This window comes from Cherax quadricarinatus, chromosome 75 (genome assembly GCF_038502225.1).
Source record: "Cherax quadricarinatus isolate ZL_2023a chromosome 75, ASM3850222v1, whole genome shotgun sequence".
NCBI lineage: Eukaryota > Metazoa > Arthropoda > Malacostraca > Decapoda > Parastacidae > Cherax > Cherax quadricarinatus.
Genome location: NC_091366.1, coordinates 14,798,480 through 14,815,914, shown reverse-complemented (window position 1 = coordinate 14,815,914; position 17,435 = coordinate 14,798,480). Strand labels below are relative to the sequence as shown.

Below are 17,435 nucleotides of genomic sequence, written 5' to 3'. Positions count from 1 at the left end.
ATTGTATACCATCATGATAATGGTATTGTATACCATCATGATAATGGTATTGTATACCATCATGATAATGGTATTGTATACCATCATGATAATGGTATTGTATACCATCATGATAATGGTATTGTATACCATCATGATAATGGTATTGTATACCATCATGATAATGGTATTGTATACCATCATGATAATGGTATTGTATACCATCATGATAATGGTATTGTATACCATCATGATAATGGTATTGTATACCATCATGATAATGGTATTGTATCTCATCATGATAATGGTATTGTATACCATCATGATAATGGTATTGTATACCATCATGATAATGGTATTGTATACCATCATGATAATGGTATTGTATACCATCATGATAATGGTATTGTATACCATCATGATAATGGTATTGTATCTCATCATGATAATGGTATTGTATACCATCATGATAATGGTATTGCATCTCATCATGATAATGGTATTGTATACCATCATGATAATGGTATTGTATCTCATCGTGATAATGGTATTGTATACCATCATGATAATGGTATTGTATCTCATCGTGATAATGGTATTGTATACCATTATCATATTTAGGACGCACTTGCCATGGGTTCAAACCCCACCTGTTCCATGATTTTTGTTTGCTAGAGTGAGTCATGATGACCCTTGACATCACTACCCTTGACATCACTACCCTTGACATCACTACCCTTGACATCACTACCCTTGACATCACTACCCTTGACATCACTACCCTTGACATCACTACCCTTGACATCACTACCCTTGACATCACTACCCTTGACATCACTGTAATAATGTCAAGCTGTAGAACTAGACATGTGTGTACTCACCTAGTTGTGGTTGCAGGGGTCGAGTCATAGCTCCTGGCCCCTGTGTGTGTGTCTTGATATCTCCAATTTTGGAAGCAAAGACGGACGTGTTTCACACTGATTAGACACATGTTCAACATTTGGGGATCTTTATTGAGGAAAACGTTTCGCCAACCAGTGGCATCATCAGTCCAATAGAATGGTGAAGCTTAGGATTGTGAGGTAATCAGTCCCTCAGTTTGCAGTATATAAGCCCCTTCTTGCATATCCTGTGATTTTAACAAGATAGGTGGACTGATTACCTGGAGTTTACCTGGAGAGAGTTCCGGGGGTCAACGCCCCCGCGGCCCGGTCTGAGACCAGGCCTCCTGGTGGATCAGAGCCTGATCAACCAGGCTGTTGCTGCTGGCTGCACGCAAACCAACGTACGAGCCACAGCCCGGCTGGTCAGGAACCGACTTTAGGTGCTTGTCCAGTGCCAGCTTGAAGACTGCCAGGAGTCTGTTGGTAATCCCCCTTATGTATGCTGGGAGGCAGTTGAACAGTCTCGGGCCCCTGACACTTATTGTATGGTCTCTTAACGTGCTAGTGACACCCCTGCTTTTCATTGGGGGGATGGTGCATCGTCTGCCAAGTCTTTTGCTTTCGTAGTGAGTGAGTGAGGCTGAGGGACTGATTACCTCAGTAATAAACCAACAATACATAGTTAAATACCGAGGCTGCGTCAAATCATTGGTATTAACATGATAAATATCTCTATTCCATTCGTATTTAAAACATGTCTGTGCCTGAAATAAACACTGATTACATTTTGCGTTACATTATCCGCTCAAGTAGGAATTACCTTTTCTCTGATTACTGTTTACGAAACATATCTTGCAAGATAATGATAAATACTGATGACTTTGATGACAATTAATGTACCTACATTGCAGCCACAGCTAATCAAGTCCAATGGCTACCCAGTAGAGAGTCACCAGGTTACTACGGAAGATGGTTATATCCTGGAGCTACACAGGATTCCTTGTAGTGGGAAGGAAGGAGCTGCAGCGGAGGGCGCAAACAGGTACAAGCTACGACCTGTGGCCTTCCTGCACCACTGTCTTCTCTGCTCCTCCTCAGACTTTATAATGAACACCCCAGACAAGGCTCTCGGTAGGTAGAATACCCCAGACAATGTTCATGGTAGGTAGAATACCCCAGACAATGTTCATGGTAGGTAGAATACCCCAGACAATGTTCGTAGTAGGTAGAATAGCCCAGACAATGTTCGTGGTAGGTAGAATACCCCAGACAATGTTCATGGTAGGTAGAATACCCCAGACAATGTTCATGGTAGGTAGAATACCCCAGACAATGTTCATGGTAGGTAGAATACCCCAGACAATGTTCGTAGTAGGTAGAATAGCCCAGACAATGTTCGTGGTAGGTAGAATACCCCAGACAATGTTCATGGTAGGTAGAATACCCCAGACAATGTTCATGGTAGGTAGAATACCCCAGACAATGTTCGTAGTAGGTAGAATAGCCCAGACAATGTTCGTGGTAGGTAGAATACCCCAGACAATGTTCATGGTAGGTAGAATATCCCAGACAATGTTCGTGGTAGGTAGAATACCCCAGACAATGTTCATGGTAGGTAGAATACCCCAGACAATGTTCGTGGTAGGTAGAATACCTCAGACAATGTTCGTGGTAGGTAGAATACCCCAGACAATGTTCGTGGTAGGTAGAATACCCCAGACAATGTTCATGGTAGGTAGAATACCCCAGACAATGTTCGTGGTAGGTAGAATACCTCAGACAATGTTCGTGGTAGGTAGAATACCCCATACAATATTCGTGGTAGGTAGAATACCCCAGACAATGTTCGTGGTAGGTAGAATACCTCAGACAATGTTCGTGGTAGGTAGAATACCTCAGACAATATTCTTGGTAGGTAGAATACCCCAGACAATGTTCATGGTAGGTAGAATACCCCAGACAATGTTCATGGTAGGTAGAATACCCCAGACAATGTTCATGGTAGGTAGAATACCCCAGACAATGTTCATGGTAGGTAGAATACCCCAATGTTCGTGGTAGGTAGAATACCTCAGACAATGTTCGTGGTAGGTAGAATACCCCAGACAATGTTCATGGTAGGTAGAATAGCCCAGACAATGTTCGTGGTAGGTAGAATACCCCAGACAATGTTCATGGTAGGTAGAATATCCCAGACAATGTTCGTGGTAGGTAGAATACCCCAGACAATGTTCATGGTAGGTAGAATAGCCCAGACAATGTTCGTGGTAGGTAGAATACCCCAGACAATGTTCATGGTAGGTAGAATATCCCAGACAATGTTCGTGGTAGGTAGAATACCTCAGACAATGTTCGTGGTAGGTAGAATACCCCAGACAATATTCGTGGTAGGTAGAATACCCCAGACAATGTTCGTGGTAGGTAGAATACCTCAGACAATGTTCGTGGTAGGTAGAATACCTCAGACAATGTTCGTGGTAGGTAGAATACCCCAGACAATGTTCGTGGTAGGTAGAATACCCCAGACAATGTTCATGGTAGGTAGAATACCCCAGACAATGTTCGTGGTAGGTAGAATACCCCAGACAATGTTCGTGGTAGGTAGAATACCTCAGACAATGTTCGTGGTAGGTAGAATACCTCAGACAATGTTCGTGGTAGGTAGAATACCCCAGACAATGTTCGTGGTAGGTAGAATACCCCAGACAATGTTCATGGTAGGTAGAATACCCCAGACAATGTTCGTGGTAGGTAGAATACCTCAGACAATGTTCGTGGTAGGTAGAATACCCCAGACAATATTCGTGGTAGGTAGAATACCCCAGACAATGTTCGTGGTAGGTAGAATACCTCAGACAATGTTCGTGGTAGGTAGAATACCTCAGACAATATTCTTGGTAGGTAGAATACCCCAGACAATGTTCGTGGTAGGTAGAATACCCCAGACAATGTTCATGGTAGGTAGAATACCCCAGACAATGTTCATGGTAGGTAGAATACCCCAGACAATGTTCGTGGTAGGTAGAATACCCCAGACAATGTTCATGGTAGGTAGAATACCCCAGACAATGTTCATGGTAGGTAGAATACCCCAGACAATGTTCGTGGTAGGTAGAATACCTCAGACAATGTTCGTGGTAGGTAGAATACCCCAGACAATGTTCGTGGTAGGTAGAATACCCAGACAATGTTCGTGGTAGGTAGAATACCCCAGACAATGTTCATGGTAGGTAGAATACCCCAGACAATGTTCGTGGTAGGTAGAATACCACAGACAATGTTCGTGGTAGGTAGAATACCTCAGACAGTGTTCGTGGTAGGTAGAATACCCCAGACAATATTCGTGGTAGGTAGAATACCCCAGACAATGTTCGTGGTAGGTAGAATACCTCAGACAATGTTCGTGGTAGGTAGAATACCTCAGACAATATTCTTGGTAGGTAGAATACCCCAGACAATGTTCATGGTAGGTAGAATACCCCAGACAATGTTCATGGTAGGTAGAATACCCCAGACAATGTTCATGGTAGGTAGAATACCCCAGACAATGTTCATGGTAGGTAGAATACCCCAGACAATGTTCATGGTAGGTAGAATACCCCAGACAATGTTCATGGTAGGTAGAATACCCCAGACAATGTTCGTGGTAGGTAGAATACCTCAGACAATGTTCGTGGTAGGTAGAATACCCCAGACAATGTTCGTGGTAGGTAGAATACCCAGACAATGTTCGTGGTAGGTAGAATACCCCAGACAATGTTCATGGTAGGTAGAATACCCCAGACAATGTTCGTGGTAGGTAGAATACCCCAGACAATGTTCGTGGTAGGTAGAATACCTCAGACAATGTTCGTGGTAGGTAGAATACCCCAGACAATGTTCTTGGTAGGTAGAATACCTCAGACAATGTTCGTGGTAGGTAGAATACCTCAGACAATATTCTTGGTAGGTAGAATACCCCAGACAATGTTCATGGTAGGTAGAATACCCCAGACAATATTCTTGGTAGGTAGAATACCCCAGACAATGTTCATGGTAGGTAGAATACCCCAGACAATGTTCATGGTAGGTAGAATACCCCAGACAATGTTCATGGTAGGTAGAATACCCCAGTGTTCATGTTAGGTAGAATACCCCAGACAATGTTCTCGGTAGGTAGAATACCCCAGACAATGTTCGTGGTAGGTAGAATACCCCAGAAAATGTTCATGGTAGGTAGAATACCCCAGACAATGTTCTTGGTAGGTAGAATACCCCAGACAATGTTCATGGTAGGTAGAATACCCCAGACAATGTTCTTGGTAGGTAGAATACCCCAGACAATGTTCTTGGTAGGTAGAATACCCCAGACAATGTTCTTGGTAGGTAGAATACCCCAGACAATGTTCTTGGTAGGTAGAATACCCCAGACAATGTTCATGGTAGGTAGAATACCCCAGACAATGTTCTTGGTAGGTAGAATACCCCAGACAATGTTCTTGGTAGGTAGAATACCCCAGACAATGTTCTTGGTAGGTAGAATACCCCAGAGAATGTTCATGGTGGGTAGAATACCCCATACAATGTTCGTGGTAGGTAGAATACCCCAGAGAATGTTCATGGTGGGTAGAATACCCCATACAATGTTCGTGGTAGGTAGAATACCCCAGAGAATGTTCATGGTAGGTAGAATACCCCAGACAGTGTTCGTGGTAGGTAGGATACCCCAGAGAATGTTCATGGTAGGTAGAATACCCCAGTGTTCTTGGTAGGTAGAATACCCCAGACAATGTTCATGGTAGGTAGAATACCCCAGACAATGTTCTTGGTAGGTAGAATACCCCAGTGTTCTTGGTAGGTAGAATACCCCCCAGAGAATGTTCATGGTAGGTAGAATACCCCAGACAGTGTTCGTGGTAGGTAGAATACCCCAGACAATGTTCATGGTAGGTAGAATACCCTAGACAATGTTCATGGTAGGTAGAATACCCCAGACAATATTTGTGGTAGGTAGAATACCCAAGACAATGTTCGTGGTAAGTAGAATACCCCAGACAATATTTGTGGTAGGTAGAATACCCAAGACAATGTTCGTGGTAGGTAGAATACCCCAGACAATGCTCGTGGTAGGTAGAATACCCCAGACAATGTTCTTGGTAGGTAGAATACCCCAGACAATGCTCGTGGTAGGTAGAATACCCCAGACAATGTTCGTGGTAGGTAGAATACCCCAGACAATGTTCGTGGTAGGTAGAATACCCCAGACAATGTTCGTGGCAGGTAGAATACCCCAGACAGTGTTCGTTGTAGGTAGAATACCCCAATGTTCATTGTAGGTAGAATACCCCAGACAATGTTCGTGGTAGGTAGAGTACCCCAGACAATGTTCATGGTAATTAGAATACGCCAGACAATGTTCATGGTAATTAGAATACTCCAGACAATGTTCGTGGTAAGTAGAATACCCCAGACAATGTTCTTGGTAATTAGAATACCCCAGACAATGTTCATGGTAATTAGAATACCCCAGACAATGTTCTTGGTAGGTAGAATACCCCAGTGTTCATGGTAGGTAGAATACCCCAGACAATGTTCGTGGTAGGTAAAATACCCCAGACAATGTTCGTGGTAGGTAGAATACCCCAAACAATGCTCATGGTAGGTAGAATACCCCAGTGTTCATGGTAGGTAAAATACCCCAGACAATGTTCTCGGTAGTTGGAATACCCAAGACAGTTCTCGGTAGGTCTGTGACCAGGCCTCATGCTGGATCAGGCCCTGATCCACCAGTCTGTTACTGCAGGCTGCACTTAATCCAACTCACGAACCATAGCCTGGCTGGTGAGGTACCGACTTTACATGCCTGTCCAGTGCCTGCTTGAAGACAGTCAGAGGTCGATTGGTAATCCCCCTTATGTATGCTGGGAGGCAGTTGAACAGTCTCGGGCTTCTGACACTTATTGTGTTGTCTCTTAACGTGCTAGTGACTTCCCTGCTTTTCATGGGGGGATGTTACATCGTCTGCCGAGTCTTATGCTTTCGTAGGGAGTGATTTTTGTGTGCAAGTTTGGTACTAATTCCTCTCGGGTTTTCCAGGTGTATATAATTGTGTATCTCTCCTGCTTACATTCCAGGGAGTACAAGTTTAGGGACTTCAGGCGCTCCCAGTTATTGAGGTGTTTTATTTCCGTTATGCGCGCCATGAAGGTTCTTCTGTACATTTTCTAGGTCAGCAATTTCACCTGCCTTGAAAGGTGCTGTTAGTGTGCAGCAATATTCCTGCCTAGATAGAACAAGCGACCTGAAGAGTGTCATCATGGGCTTGGCCTCCCTAGTTTTGAAGGTTCTCATTATCCATCCTGTCATTTTTCTGGCAGATGCGGTTGATATAATGTTATGGTTCTTTAAGGTGAGAGCTTCCGACATGAGGTCAGGAGTTTCCAGGCCAATTTAGAATGCTTAGTCCACTCTCTTCGAAGAATGTCAGCATTTTTCTTGAAGTGAGGCATATAGCAAGATCCTACTGGAAAATGCCTTCTCCATCAGGAAAGTCTCTGTCTACAGTGGGAAGCAAATGAGTTGCCAGAATTGCCTTGTATTTGTCACTGTTCATCGTTCCCTCAACAATAACAAGCCGTCCAGAGCCTTCAGCAGTAAAACTATCCCAAAACATCGAAGGTGGATGTTATGGCGCTTGTTGAATGTGTCCATTCTGAAGAGGTTCGCCTTTGCTCGGTCTCACTACCACTGATCTGTACCCAAGTGCTTCACAATGCATCACATCTGAGAGTATAACTTTTTTCCATTCATCTGTCGTCCATCCCTTATAAACAAGTGCCTACCGCAGCATTCAGTGTTTCTTTACCGGCTTTCTGGCAGTTCTGCCAACTTTAAGGAACCTTCGTCGAACAGTTTAAGAATCAACATTTACACCTGAAGCCAAATCTCTCTGTAGATCTTTACTGGTTTTCTTGGGATCCTTCAAAGTGTTTCTTATAACCTTGTCATCGTGAAGTGTTGTCTTGCGTTGTCTTCCACATCTTCCTGGACACAGCGCTCCACAATAACCAGTGTTGTCAGCTTTCTTCAGAATCTCACCAACAGTTGACTGTGCTAGGCCCAAATTTTCAGTGATCTGTCTGATACTCAAATCAGCATGTTTCCTAAGAGCTTTAATACTTGCTTCCAAGGTGTAACATCTGACATGAATTTCAGCAGTAATCATGAACTGAAGGGGAGAATTTGGCAAAACTTTCACTAATGGAACACGTTGCAGGAATAGCCCCACAGAACAACAGCTGCTGTAGCACTGATGAGAATAGCAGAATAACATCACAGCTGGATGCTTGCAAGTCAGTAACAAACTCTTATGACAAGAACGCATACTACATTAATTAAGCTGGAGACTAAGACGTATTATGAGATAGAGAAGAAACACTGCAACAGGCCTAGTGGCCCATACTGGGCAGGTCCTTCTTAAGTCCAACCCATTAACAAAAAGAATTGACTAACCCACTATCAATGCTACCAAGCAATAAGCTAGGATAACCCCTTTAACTCATGTACAAATCCGCTTAATCCAACCCCTAATCACAAAAATTAATCCTATTTCAATTATTTTCCACACTACTGTATTTCCATTCATCAGTGCTACATCGTCGCATTTTCTCAGTCTCATTCTTTCATTCCCTAGTGCTAACATTTCCTCATTAGTTACTGGCAACTTGCTTCTAAAACTTCAAACCTAATATTACACTTACTGCAAGAGTGTTAGATTGTACATATCGACTCCAGGCTGAGGGACTGATTATCTAAAACTCCTCCTCTCCTTCCTGCTTTGTATTGGACTGATGAAGCCACTGTGTGGTGGAACGTTTCCTCAGTAAAGATTCCCATATGTTACATAAGTGTCTCAAGTGAGTTTACAGCTGCAGGAGAGGTAGCACGACCACCCTTGACCACTGGTCGCTTATCCTTGACCACTGGTCACTTATCCTTGACCACTGGTCGCTTATCCTTGACCACTGGTCGCTTATCCTTGACCACTGGTCACTTATCCTTGACCACTGGTCGCTTATCCTTGACCACTGGTCACTTATCCTTGACCACTGGTCGCTTATCCTTGACCACTGGTCACTTATCCTTGACCACTGGTCGCTTATCCTTGACCACTGGTCGCTTATCCTTGACCACTGGTCGCTTATCCTTGACCACTGGTCGCTTATCCTTGACCACTGGTCACTTATCCTTGACCACTGGTCACTTATCCTTGACCACTGGTCACTTATCCTTGACCACTGGTCGCTTATCCTTGACCACTGGTCACTTATCCTTGACCACTGGTCACTTATCCTTGACCACTGGTCACTTATCCTTGACCACTGGTCACTTATCCTTGACCACTGGTCACTTATCCTTGACCACTGGTCGCTTATCCTTGACCACTGGTCGCTTATCCTTGACCACTGGTCGCTTATCCTTGACCACTGGTCGCTTATCCTTGACCACTGGTCACTTATCCTTGACCACTGGTCACTTATCCTTGACCACTGGTCACTTATCCTTGACCACTGGTCACTTATCCTTGACCACTGGTCACTTATCCTTGACCACTGGTCGCTTATCCTTGACCACTGGTCACTTATCCTTGATCACTGGTCGCTTATCCTTGACCACTTGTCACTTATCCTTGACCACTGGTCGCTTATCCTTGACCACTGGTCACTTATCCTTGACCACTGGTCACTTATCCTTGACCACTGGTCACTTATCCTTGACCACTGGTCACTTATCCTTGACCACTGGTCACTTATCCTTGACCACTGGTCACTTATCCTTGACCACTGGTCACTTATCCTTGACCACTGGTCACTTATCCTTGACCACTGGTCACTTATCCTTGATCACTGGTTAATATCCTTGACCACTGGTCACTTATCCTTGACCACTGGTCACTTAGAGCGAAACACCAACGTCAAAGACCTAGGAGTGATTATGTCGGAGGATCTCACCTTCAAGGACCATAACATTGTATCAATCGCATCTGCTAGAAAAATGACAGGATGGATAATGAGAACCTTCAAAACTAGGGAGGCCAAGCCCATGATGACACTCTTCAGGTCACTTGTTCTATCTAGGCTGGAATATTGCTGCACTCTAACAGCACCTTTCAAGGCAGGTGAAATTGCCGACCTAGAAAATGTACAGAGAACTTTCACGGCGCGCATAACGGAGATAAAACACCTCAATTACTGGGAGCGCTTGAGGTTTCTAAACCTGTATTCCCTGGAACGCAGGAGGGAGAGATACATGATTATATACACCTGGAAAATCCTAGAGGGACTAGTACCAAACTTGCACACGAAAATCACTCACTACGAAAGCAAAAGACTTGGCAGACGATGCACCATCCCCCCAATGAAAAGCAGGGGTGTCACTAGCACGTTAAGAGACCATACAATAAGTGTCAGGGGCCCGAGACTGTTCAACTGCCTCCCAGCACACATAAGGGGGATTACCAACAGACCCCTGGCAGTCTTCAAGCTGGCACTGGACAAGCACCTAAAGACAGTTCCTGATCAGCCGGGCTGTGGCTCGTACGTTGGTTTGCGTGCAGCCAGCAGCAACAGCCTGGTTGATCAGGCGCTGATCCACCAGGAGGCCTGGTCACAGACCGGGCCGCGGGGGCGTTGACCCCCGAAACTCTCTCCAGGTAAACTCCAGGTAAACTTATCCTTGACCACTGGTCACTTATCCTTGACCACTGGTCACTTATCCTTGACCACTGGTCACTTATCCTTGACCACTGGTCACTTATCCTTGACCACTGGTCACTTATCCTTGACCACTGGTCACTGCCTCCCAGCATACATATGGGGGATTACCAATAGACCCCTGACTGTCTTCAAGTAGGCACTGGACAAGCACCTAAAGTCGGTACCTGACCAACCAGGCTGTGGCTCGTACGTTGGATTGCGTGCAGCCAGCGGTAACAGCCTGGTTGATCAGACCCTGATCCACCATGAGGTCTGGTCACAGACCCTCCATAAAAGGTTATTCATAGGTGGAACCCCTGAGACAAGGTTGATAGGTAGAACCCCTCTGACAAGGTTGATAAGTAGAACCCCTCAGACAAGGTTGATAGGTAGAACCCCTCAGACAAGGTTGATAGGTAGAACCCCTCAGACAAGATTGATAGGTAGAACCCCTCAGACAAGGCTGATAGGTAGAACCCTTCAGACAAGGTTCTTGACAGGTGGAACCCCTCTGACAAGGTTCTTGATAGAACCCCTCAGACAAGGTTCTTGACAGAACCCCTCTGACAAGGTTCTTGACAGAACCCCTCAGACAAGGTTCTTGATAGAACCCCTCAGACAAGGTTCTTGATAGAACCTCTCTGACAAGGTTCTTGATAGAACCCCTCAGACAAGGTTCTTGATAGAAACCCTCACACAAGGTTCTTGATAGAACCCCTCAGACAAAGTTCTTGATAGAACCCCTCAGATAAGGTTCCTGATAGTTGAACCCCTCAGACAAGGTTCCTGATAGGCAGAACCCCTCAGACAAGGTTCCTGATAGGCAGAACCCCTCAGACAAGGTTCCTGATAGTTAAACCTCTCAGACAAGGTTCCTGATAGGCAGAACCCCTCAGACAAGGTTCCTGATAGGTAGAGCCCCTCAGACAAGGTTCATGATAGGCAGAACCCCTCAGACAAGATTCCTGATAGGTAGAACCCCTCAGACAAGGTTCCTGATAGGCAGAACCCCTCAGACAAGGTTCCTGATAGGTAGAGCCCCTCAGACAAGGTTCATGATAGGCAGAACCCCTCAGACAAGATTCCTGATAGGTAGAACCCCTCAGACAAGGTTCCTGATAGGCAGAACCCCTCAGACAAGGTTCCTGATAGGTAGAGCCCCTCAGACAATTTTCCTGATAGGCAGAACTCCTCAGACAAGGTTCCTGATAGGTAGAGCCCCTCAGACAAGGTTCCTGATAGGCAGAACCCCTCAGACAAGGTTCCTGATAGGTAGAACCCCTTAGACAAGGTTCCTGATAGTTGAACCCCTCAGACAAGGTTCCTGATAGTTGAACACCCTCAGACAAGGTTCCTGATAGGCAGAACCCCTCAGACAAGGTTCCTGATAGGCAGAACCCCTCAGACAAGGTTCCTGATAGGCAGAACCCCTCAGACAAGGTTCCTGATAAGCAGAGCCCCTCAGACAAGGTTCTTGATAGGCAGAACCCCTCAGACAAGGTTCCTGATAGGCAGAACTCCTCAGACAAGATTCCTGATAGGTAGAACCCCCTCAGACAAGGTTCCTGATAGGCAGAACCCCTCAGACAAGGTTCCTGATAGGTAGAACCCCTCAAAGTTCCTGATAGGCAGAACCCCTCAATGTTCCTGATAGGCAGAACCCCTCAGACAAAGTTCCTGAGAGGTAAAACCCCTCAGACAAAGTTCCAGATAGGCAGAACCCCTCAGACAAGGTTCCTGATAGGCAGAACTTCTCAAAGTTCCTGATAGGCAGAACCTCTCAAAGTTCCTGTTAGGGAGAACCTCTCAGACAAAGTTCCTGATAGGCAGAACCCCTCAAAGTTCCTGATAGGCAGAACCCCTCAGACAATGTTCCTGATAGGCAGAACCCCTCAGACAAAGTTCCTGAGAGGTAAAACCCCTCAGACAAAGTTCCAGATAGGCAGAACCCCTCAGACAAGGTTCCTGATAGGCAGAACCCCTCAGACAAGGTTCCTGATAGGCAGAACCCCTCAGACAAGGTTCCTGATAGGCAGAACCCCTCAGACAAGGTTCCTGATAGGCAGAACCCCTCAGACAAGGTTCCTGATAGGCAGAACCCCTCAGACAAGGTTTCTGATAGGCAGAACCCCTCAGACAAGGTTCCTGATAGGTAGAACCCCTCAGACAAGGTTCCTGATAGTTGAACCCCCTCAGACAAGGTTCCTGATAGGCAGAACCCCTCAGACAAGGTTCATGATAGGTAGAACCCCTCAGACAAGGTTCCTGATAGGCAGAACCCCTCAGACAAGGTTCCTGATAGGCAGAGCCCCTCAGACAAGGTTCCTGATAGGCAGAACCCCTCAGACAAGGTTCCTGATAGGTAGAACCCCCTCAGACAAGGTTCCTGATAGGCAGAACCCCTCAGACAAGGTTCCTGATAGGTAGAACCCCTCAGACAAAGTTCCTGATAGGCAGAACTTCTCAAAGTTCCAGATAGGCAGAACCTCTCAAAGTTCCTGATAGGCAGAACCCCTCAGACAAGGTTCCTGATAGGTAGAACCCCTCAGACAAGGTTCCTGATAGGCAGAACCTCTCAAACAAGGTTCCTGATAAGCAGAACCCCTCAGACAAGGTTCCTGATAGGTAGAACCCCTCAGACAAAGTTCCTGATAGGCAGAACCCCTCAGACAAAGTTCCTGATAGGCAGAACTTCTCAAAGTTCCTGATAGGCAGAACCTCTCAAAGTTCCTGATAGGCAGAACCCCTCAGACAAGGGTTTCTGATAGGTAGAACCCCTCAGACAAAGTTCCTGATAGGCAGAACCCCTCAAAGTTCCTGATAGGCAGAACCCCTCAGACAATGTTCCTGATAGGTAGAACCCCTCAGACAAAGTTCCTGATAGGCAGAACCCCTCAGACACGGTTCCTGATAGGCAGAACCCCTCAGACAAGGTTTCTGATAGGCAGAACCCCTCAGACAAGGTTCCTGATAGGCAGAACCACTCAGACAAGGTTCCTGATAGGCAGAACCCCTCAGACAAGGTTCCTGATAGGCAGAACCCCTCAGACAAAGTTCCTGATAGGCAGAACCCCTCAGACAAGGTTCCTGATAGGCAGAACCCCTCAGACAAGGTTCCTGATAGGCAGAACCCCTCAGACAAGGTTCCTGATAGGCAGAACCCCTCAGACAAGGTTCCTGATAGGCAGAACCCCTCAGACAAGGTTCCTGATAGGCAGAACCCCTCAGACAAGGTTCCTGATAGGCAGAACCCCTCAGACAAGGTTCCTGATAGGTAGAACCCCTCAGACAAGGTTCCTGATAGTTGAACCCCCTCAGACAAGGTTCCTGATAGGCAGAACCCCTCAGACAAGGTTCCTGAGAGGTAGAACCCCTCAGACAAAGTTCCTGATAGGCAGAACTTCTCAAAGTTCCTGATAGGCAGAACCTCTCAAAGTTCCTGATAGGCAGAACCTCTCAGACAAGGTTCCTGACAGGTAGAACCCCTCAGACAAGGTTCCTGATAGGCAGAACCTCTCAAACAAGGTTTCTGATAAGCAGAACCCCTCAGACAAGGTTCCTGATAGGTAGAACCCCTCAGACAAAGTTCCTGATAGGGAGAACCCCTCAGACAAAGTTCCTGATAGGCAGAACCCCTCAGACAAAGTTCCTGATAGGCAGAACTTCTCAAAGTTCCTGATAGGCAGAACCTCTCAAAGTTCCTGATAGGCAGAACCCCTCAGACAAGGTTCCTGATAGACAGAACCTCTCAAACAAGGTTCCTGATAAGCAGAACCCCTCAGACAAGGTTCCTGATAGGTAGAACCCCTCAGACAAAGTTCCTGATAGGGAGAACCCCTCAGACAAAGTTCCTGATAGGCAGAACCCCTCAGACAAATTTCCTGATAGGCAGAACCCCTCAGACAATGTTCCTGATAGGCAGAACCCCTCAAAGTTCCTGAAAGGTAGAAACCCTCAGACAATGTTCCTGATAGGCAGAACCCCTCAGACAAGGTTCCTGATAGGCAGAACCCCTCAGACAAGTTTCTTGATAGGCAGAACCCCTCAGAGAAGGTTCCTGATAGGCAGAACCCCTCAGACTAGGTTCTTGATTGGCAGAACCCCTCAGACAAGGTTCCTGATAGGCAGAACCCCTCAGACAAGGTTCCTGATAGGCAGAACCCCTCAGACAAGGTTCCTGATAGGCAGAACCCCTCATACAAGGTTCCTGATAGGCAGAACCCCTCAGACAAGGTTCCTGATAGGCAGAACCCCTCAGACAAGCTTCCTGATAGGCAGAACCCCTCAGACAAGCTTCCTGATAGGCAGAACCCCTCAGACAAGCTTCCTGATAGGCAGAACCCCTCAGACAAGCTTCCTTATAGGCAGAACCCCTCAGACAAGGTTCCTGATAGGCAGAACCCCTCAGACAAGGTTCCTGATAGGCAGAACCCCTCAGACAAGGTTCCTGATAGGCAGAACCCCTCAGACAAGCTTCCTGATAGGCAGAACCCCTCAGACAAGGTTCCTGATAGACAGAACCCCTCAGACAAAGTTCCTGATAGGCAGAACCCCTCAGACAAGGTTCCTGATAGGCAGAACCTCTCAGACAAGGTTCCTGATAGGCAGAACCCCTCAGACAAGGTTCCTGATAGGCAGAACCCCTCAGACAAGGTTCCTGATAGGCAGAATCCCTCAGACAAGGTTCCTGATAGGAAGAACCCCTCAGACAAGGTTCTTGATAGGCAGAACCTCTCAGACAAGGTTCCTGATAGGCAGAACCCCTCAGACAAGGTTCCTGATAGGCAGAATCCCTCAGACAAAGTTCCTGATAGGCAGAACCCCTCAGACAAGGTTCCTGATAGGCAGAACCCCTCAGACAAGGTTCCTGATAGGCAGAATCCCTCAGACAAGGTTCCTGATAGGCAGAACCCCTCAGACAAGGTTCCTGATAGGCAGTACCCCTCAGACAAGGTTCCTGATAGGCAGAACCCCTCAGACAAGGTTCCTGATAGGCAGAACCCCTCAGACAAGGTTCCTGATAGGCAGAACCCCTCAGACAAGGTTTCTGATAGGCAGAACCCCTCAGACAAGGTTCCTGATAGGCAGAACCCCTCAGACAAGGTTCCTTATAGGCAGAACCCCTCAGACAATGCTCCTGATAGGCAGAACCCCTCAGACAAGGTTCCTGATAGGCAGAACCCCTCAGACAAGGTTCCTGATAGGCAGAACCCCTCAGACAATGTTCCTGATAGGCAGAACCCCTCAGACAAGGTTCCTGATAGGCAGAACCACTCAGACAAGGTTCCTGATAGGCAGAACCCCTCAGACAAGGTTCCTGATAGGCAGAACCCCTCAGACAAGGTTCCTGATAGGCAGGACCTCTCAGACAAGGTTCCTGATAGGCAGAACCCCTCAGACAAGGATCCTGATAGGCAGAACCCCTCAAAGTTCCTGATAGGCATAACCCCTCAAAGTTCCTGATAGGCAGAACCCCTCAGACAAGGTTCCTGATAGGCAGAACCCCTCAGACAAGGTTCCTGATAGGCAGAACCCCTCAGACAAAGTTCCTGATAGGCAGAACCCCTCAGACAAGGTTCCTGATAGGCAGAACCCCTCAGACAAGGTTCCTGATAGGTAGAACCCCTCAGACAAGGTTCCTGATAGGCAGAACCCCTCAGACAAGGTTCCTGATAGGCAGAACCCCTCAGACAAGGTTCCTGATAGGCAGAACCCCTCATACAAGGTTCCTGATAGGCAGAACCCCTCAGACAAGGTTCCTGATAGGCAGAACCCCTCAGACAAGGTTCCTGATAGGCAAAACCCCTCAGACAAGGTTCCTGATAGGCAGAACCACTCAAAGTTCCTGATAGGCAGAACCCCTCAGACAAGGTTCCTGATAGGCAGAACCCCTCATACAAGGTTCCTGATAGGCAGAACCCCTCAGACAAGGTTCCTGATAGGCAAAAACCCCTCAGACAAGGTTCCTGATAGGCAGAACCACTCAAAGTTCCTGATAGGCAGAACCCCTCAGACAAGGTTCCTGATAGGCAGAACCCCTCATACAAGGTTCCTGATAGGCAGAACCCCTCAGACAAGGTTCCTGATAGGCAGAACCCCTCAGACAAGGTTCCTGATAATCAGAACCCCTCAGACAAAGTTCCTGATAGGCATAACCCCTCAAAGTTCCTGATAGGCAGAACCCCTCAGACAAGGTTCCTGATAGGCAGAACCCCTCAGACAAGGTTCCTGATAGGCAGAACCCTTCAGACAAGGTTCCTGATAGGCAGAACCCCTCAGACAAGGTTCCTGATAGGCAGAACCCCTCAGACAAGTTTCTTGATAGGCAGAACCCCTCAGACAAGGTTCCTGATAGGCAGAACCCCTCGGACTAGGTTCTTGATTGGCAGAACCCCTCAGACAAGGTTCCTGATAGGCAGAACCCCTCAATGTTCCTGATAGGCAGAACCCCTCAGACAAGGTTCCTGATAGGCAGAACCCCTCATACAAGGTTCCTGATAGGCAGAACCCCTCAGACAAGGTTCCTGATAGGCAGAACCCCTCAGACAAGGTTCCTGATAGGCAGAACCCCTCAGACAAGCTTCCTGATAGGCAGAACACCTCAGACTAGGTTCCTGATAGGCAGAACCCCTCAGACAAGGTTCCTGATAGGTATAACCCCTCAGACAAGGTTCCTGATAGGCAGAACCACTCAGACAAGGTTCCTGATAGGCAGAACCCCTCAGACAAGGTTCCTGATAGGCAGAACCCCTCAGACAATGTTCCTGATAGGCAGAACCCCTCAGACAAGGTTCCTGATAGGCAGAACCACTCAGACAAGGTTCCTGATAGGCAGAAC

At 46.8% G+C, this 17,435-nt stretch overlaps 1 protein-coding gene across 1 annotated transcript in view; it reads left to right on the top strand.

Moving 5' to 3' along the window:
• Nucleotides 1-17,435, top strand: part of LOC128691794 (lipase 3) — a 67,231-nt gene that overhangs the window by 28,382 nt on the left and 21,414 nt on the right. Inside the window, exon 3 of the mRNA XM_070100842.1 lies at nucleotides 1,775-1,994. Coding sequence (XP_069956943.1) covers nucleotides 1,775-1,994 — 220 coding nt within the window. The remainder of the gene's footprint in view (nucleotides 1-1,774; nucleotides 1,995-17,435) is intronic.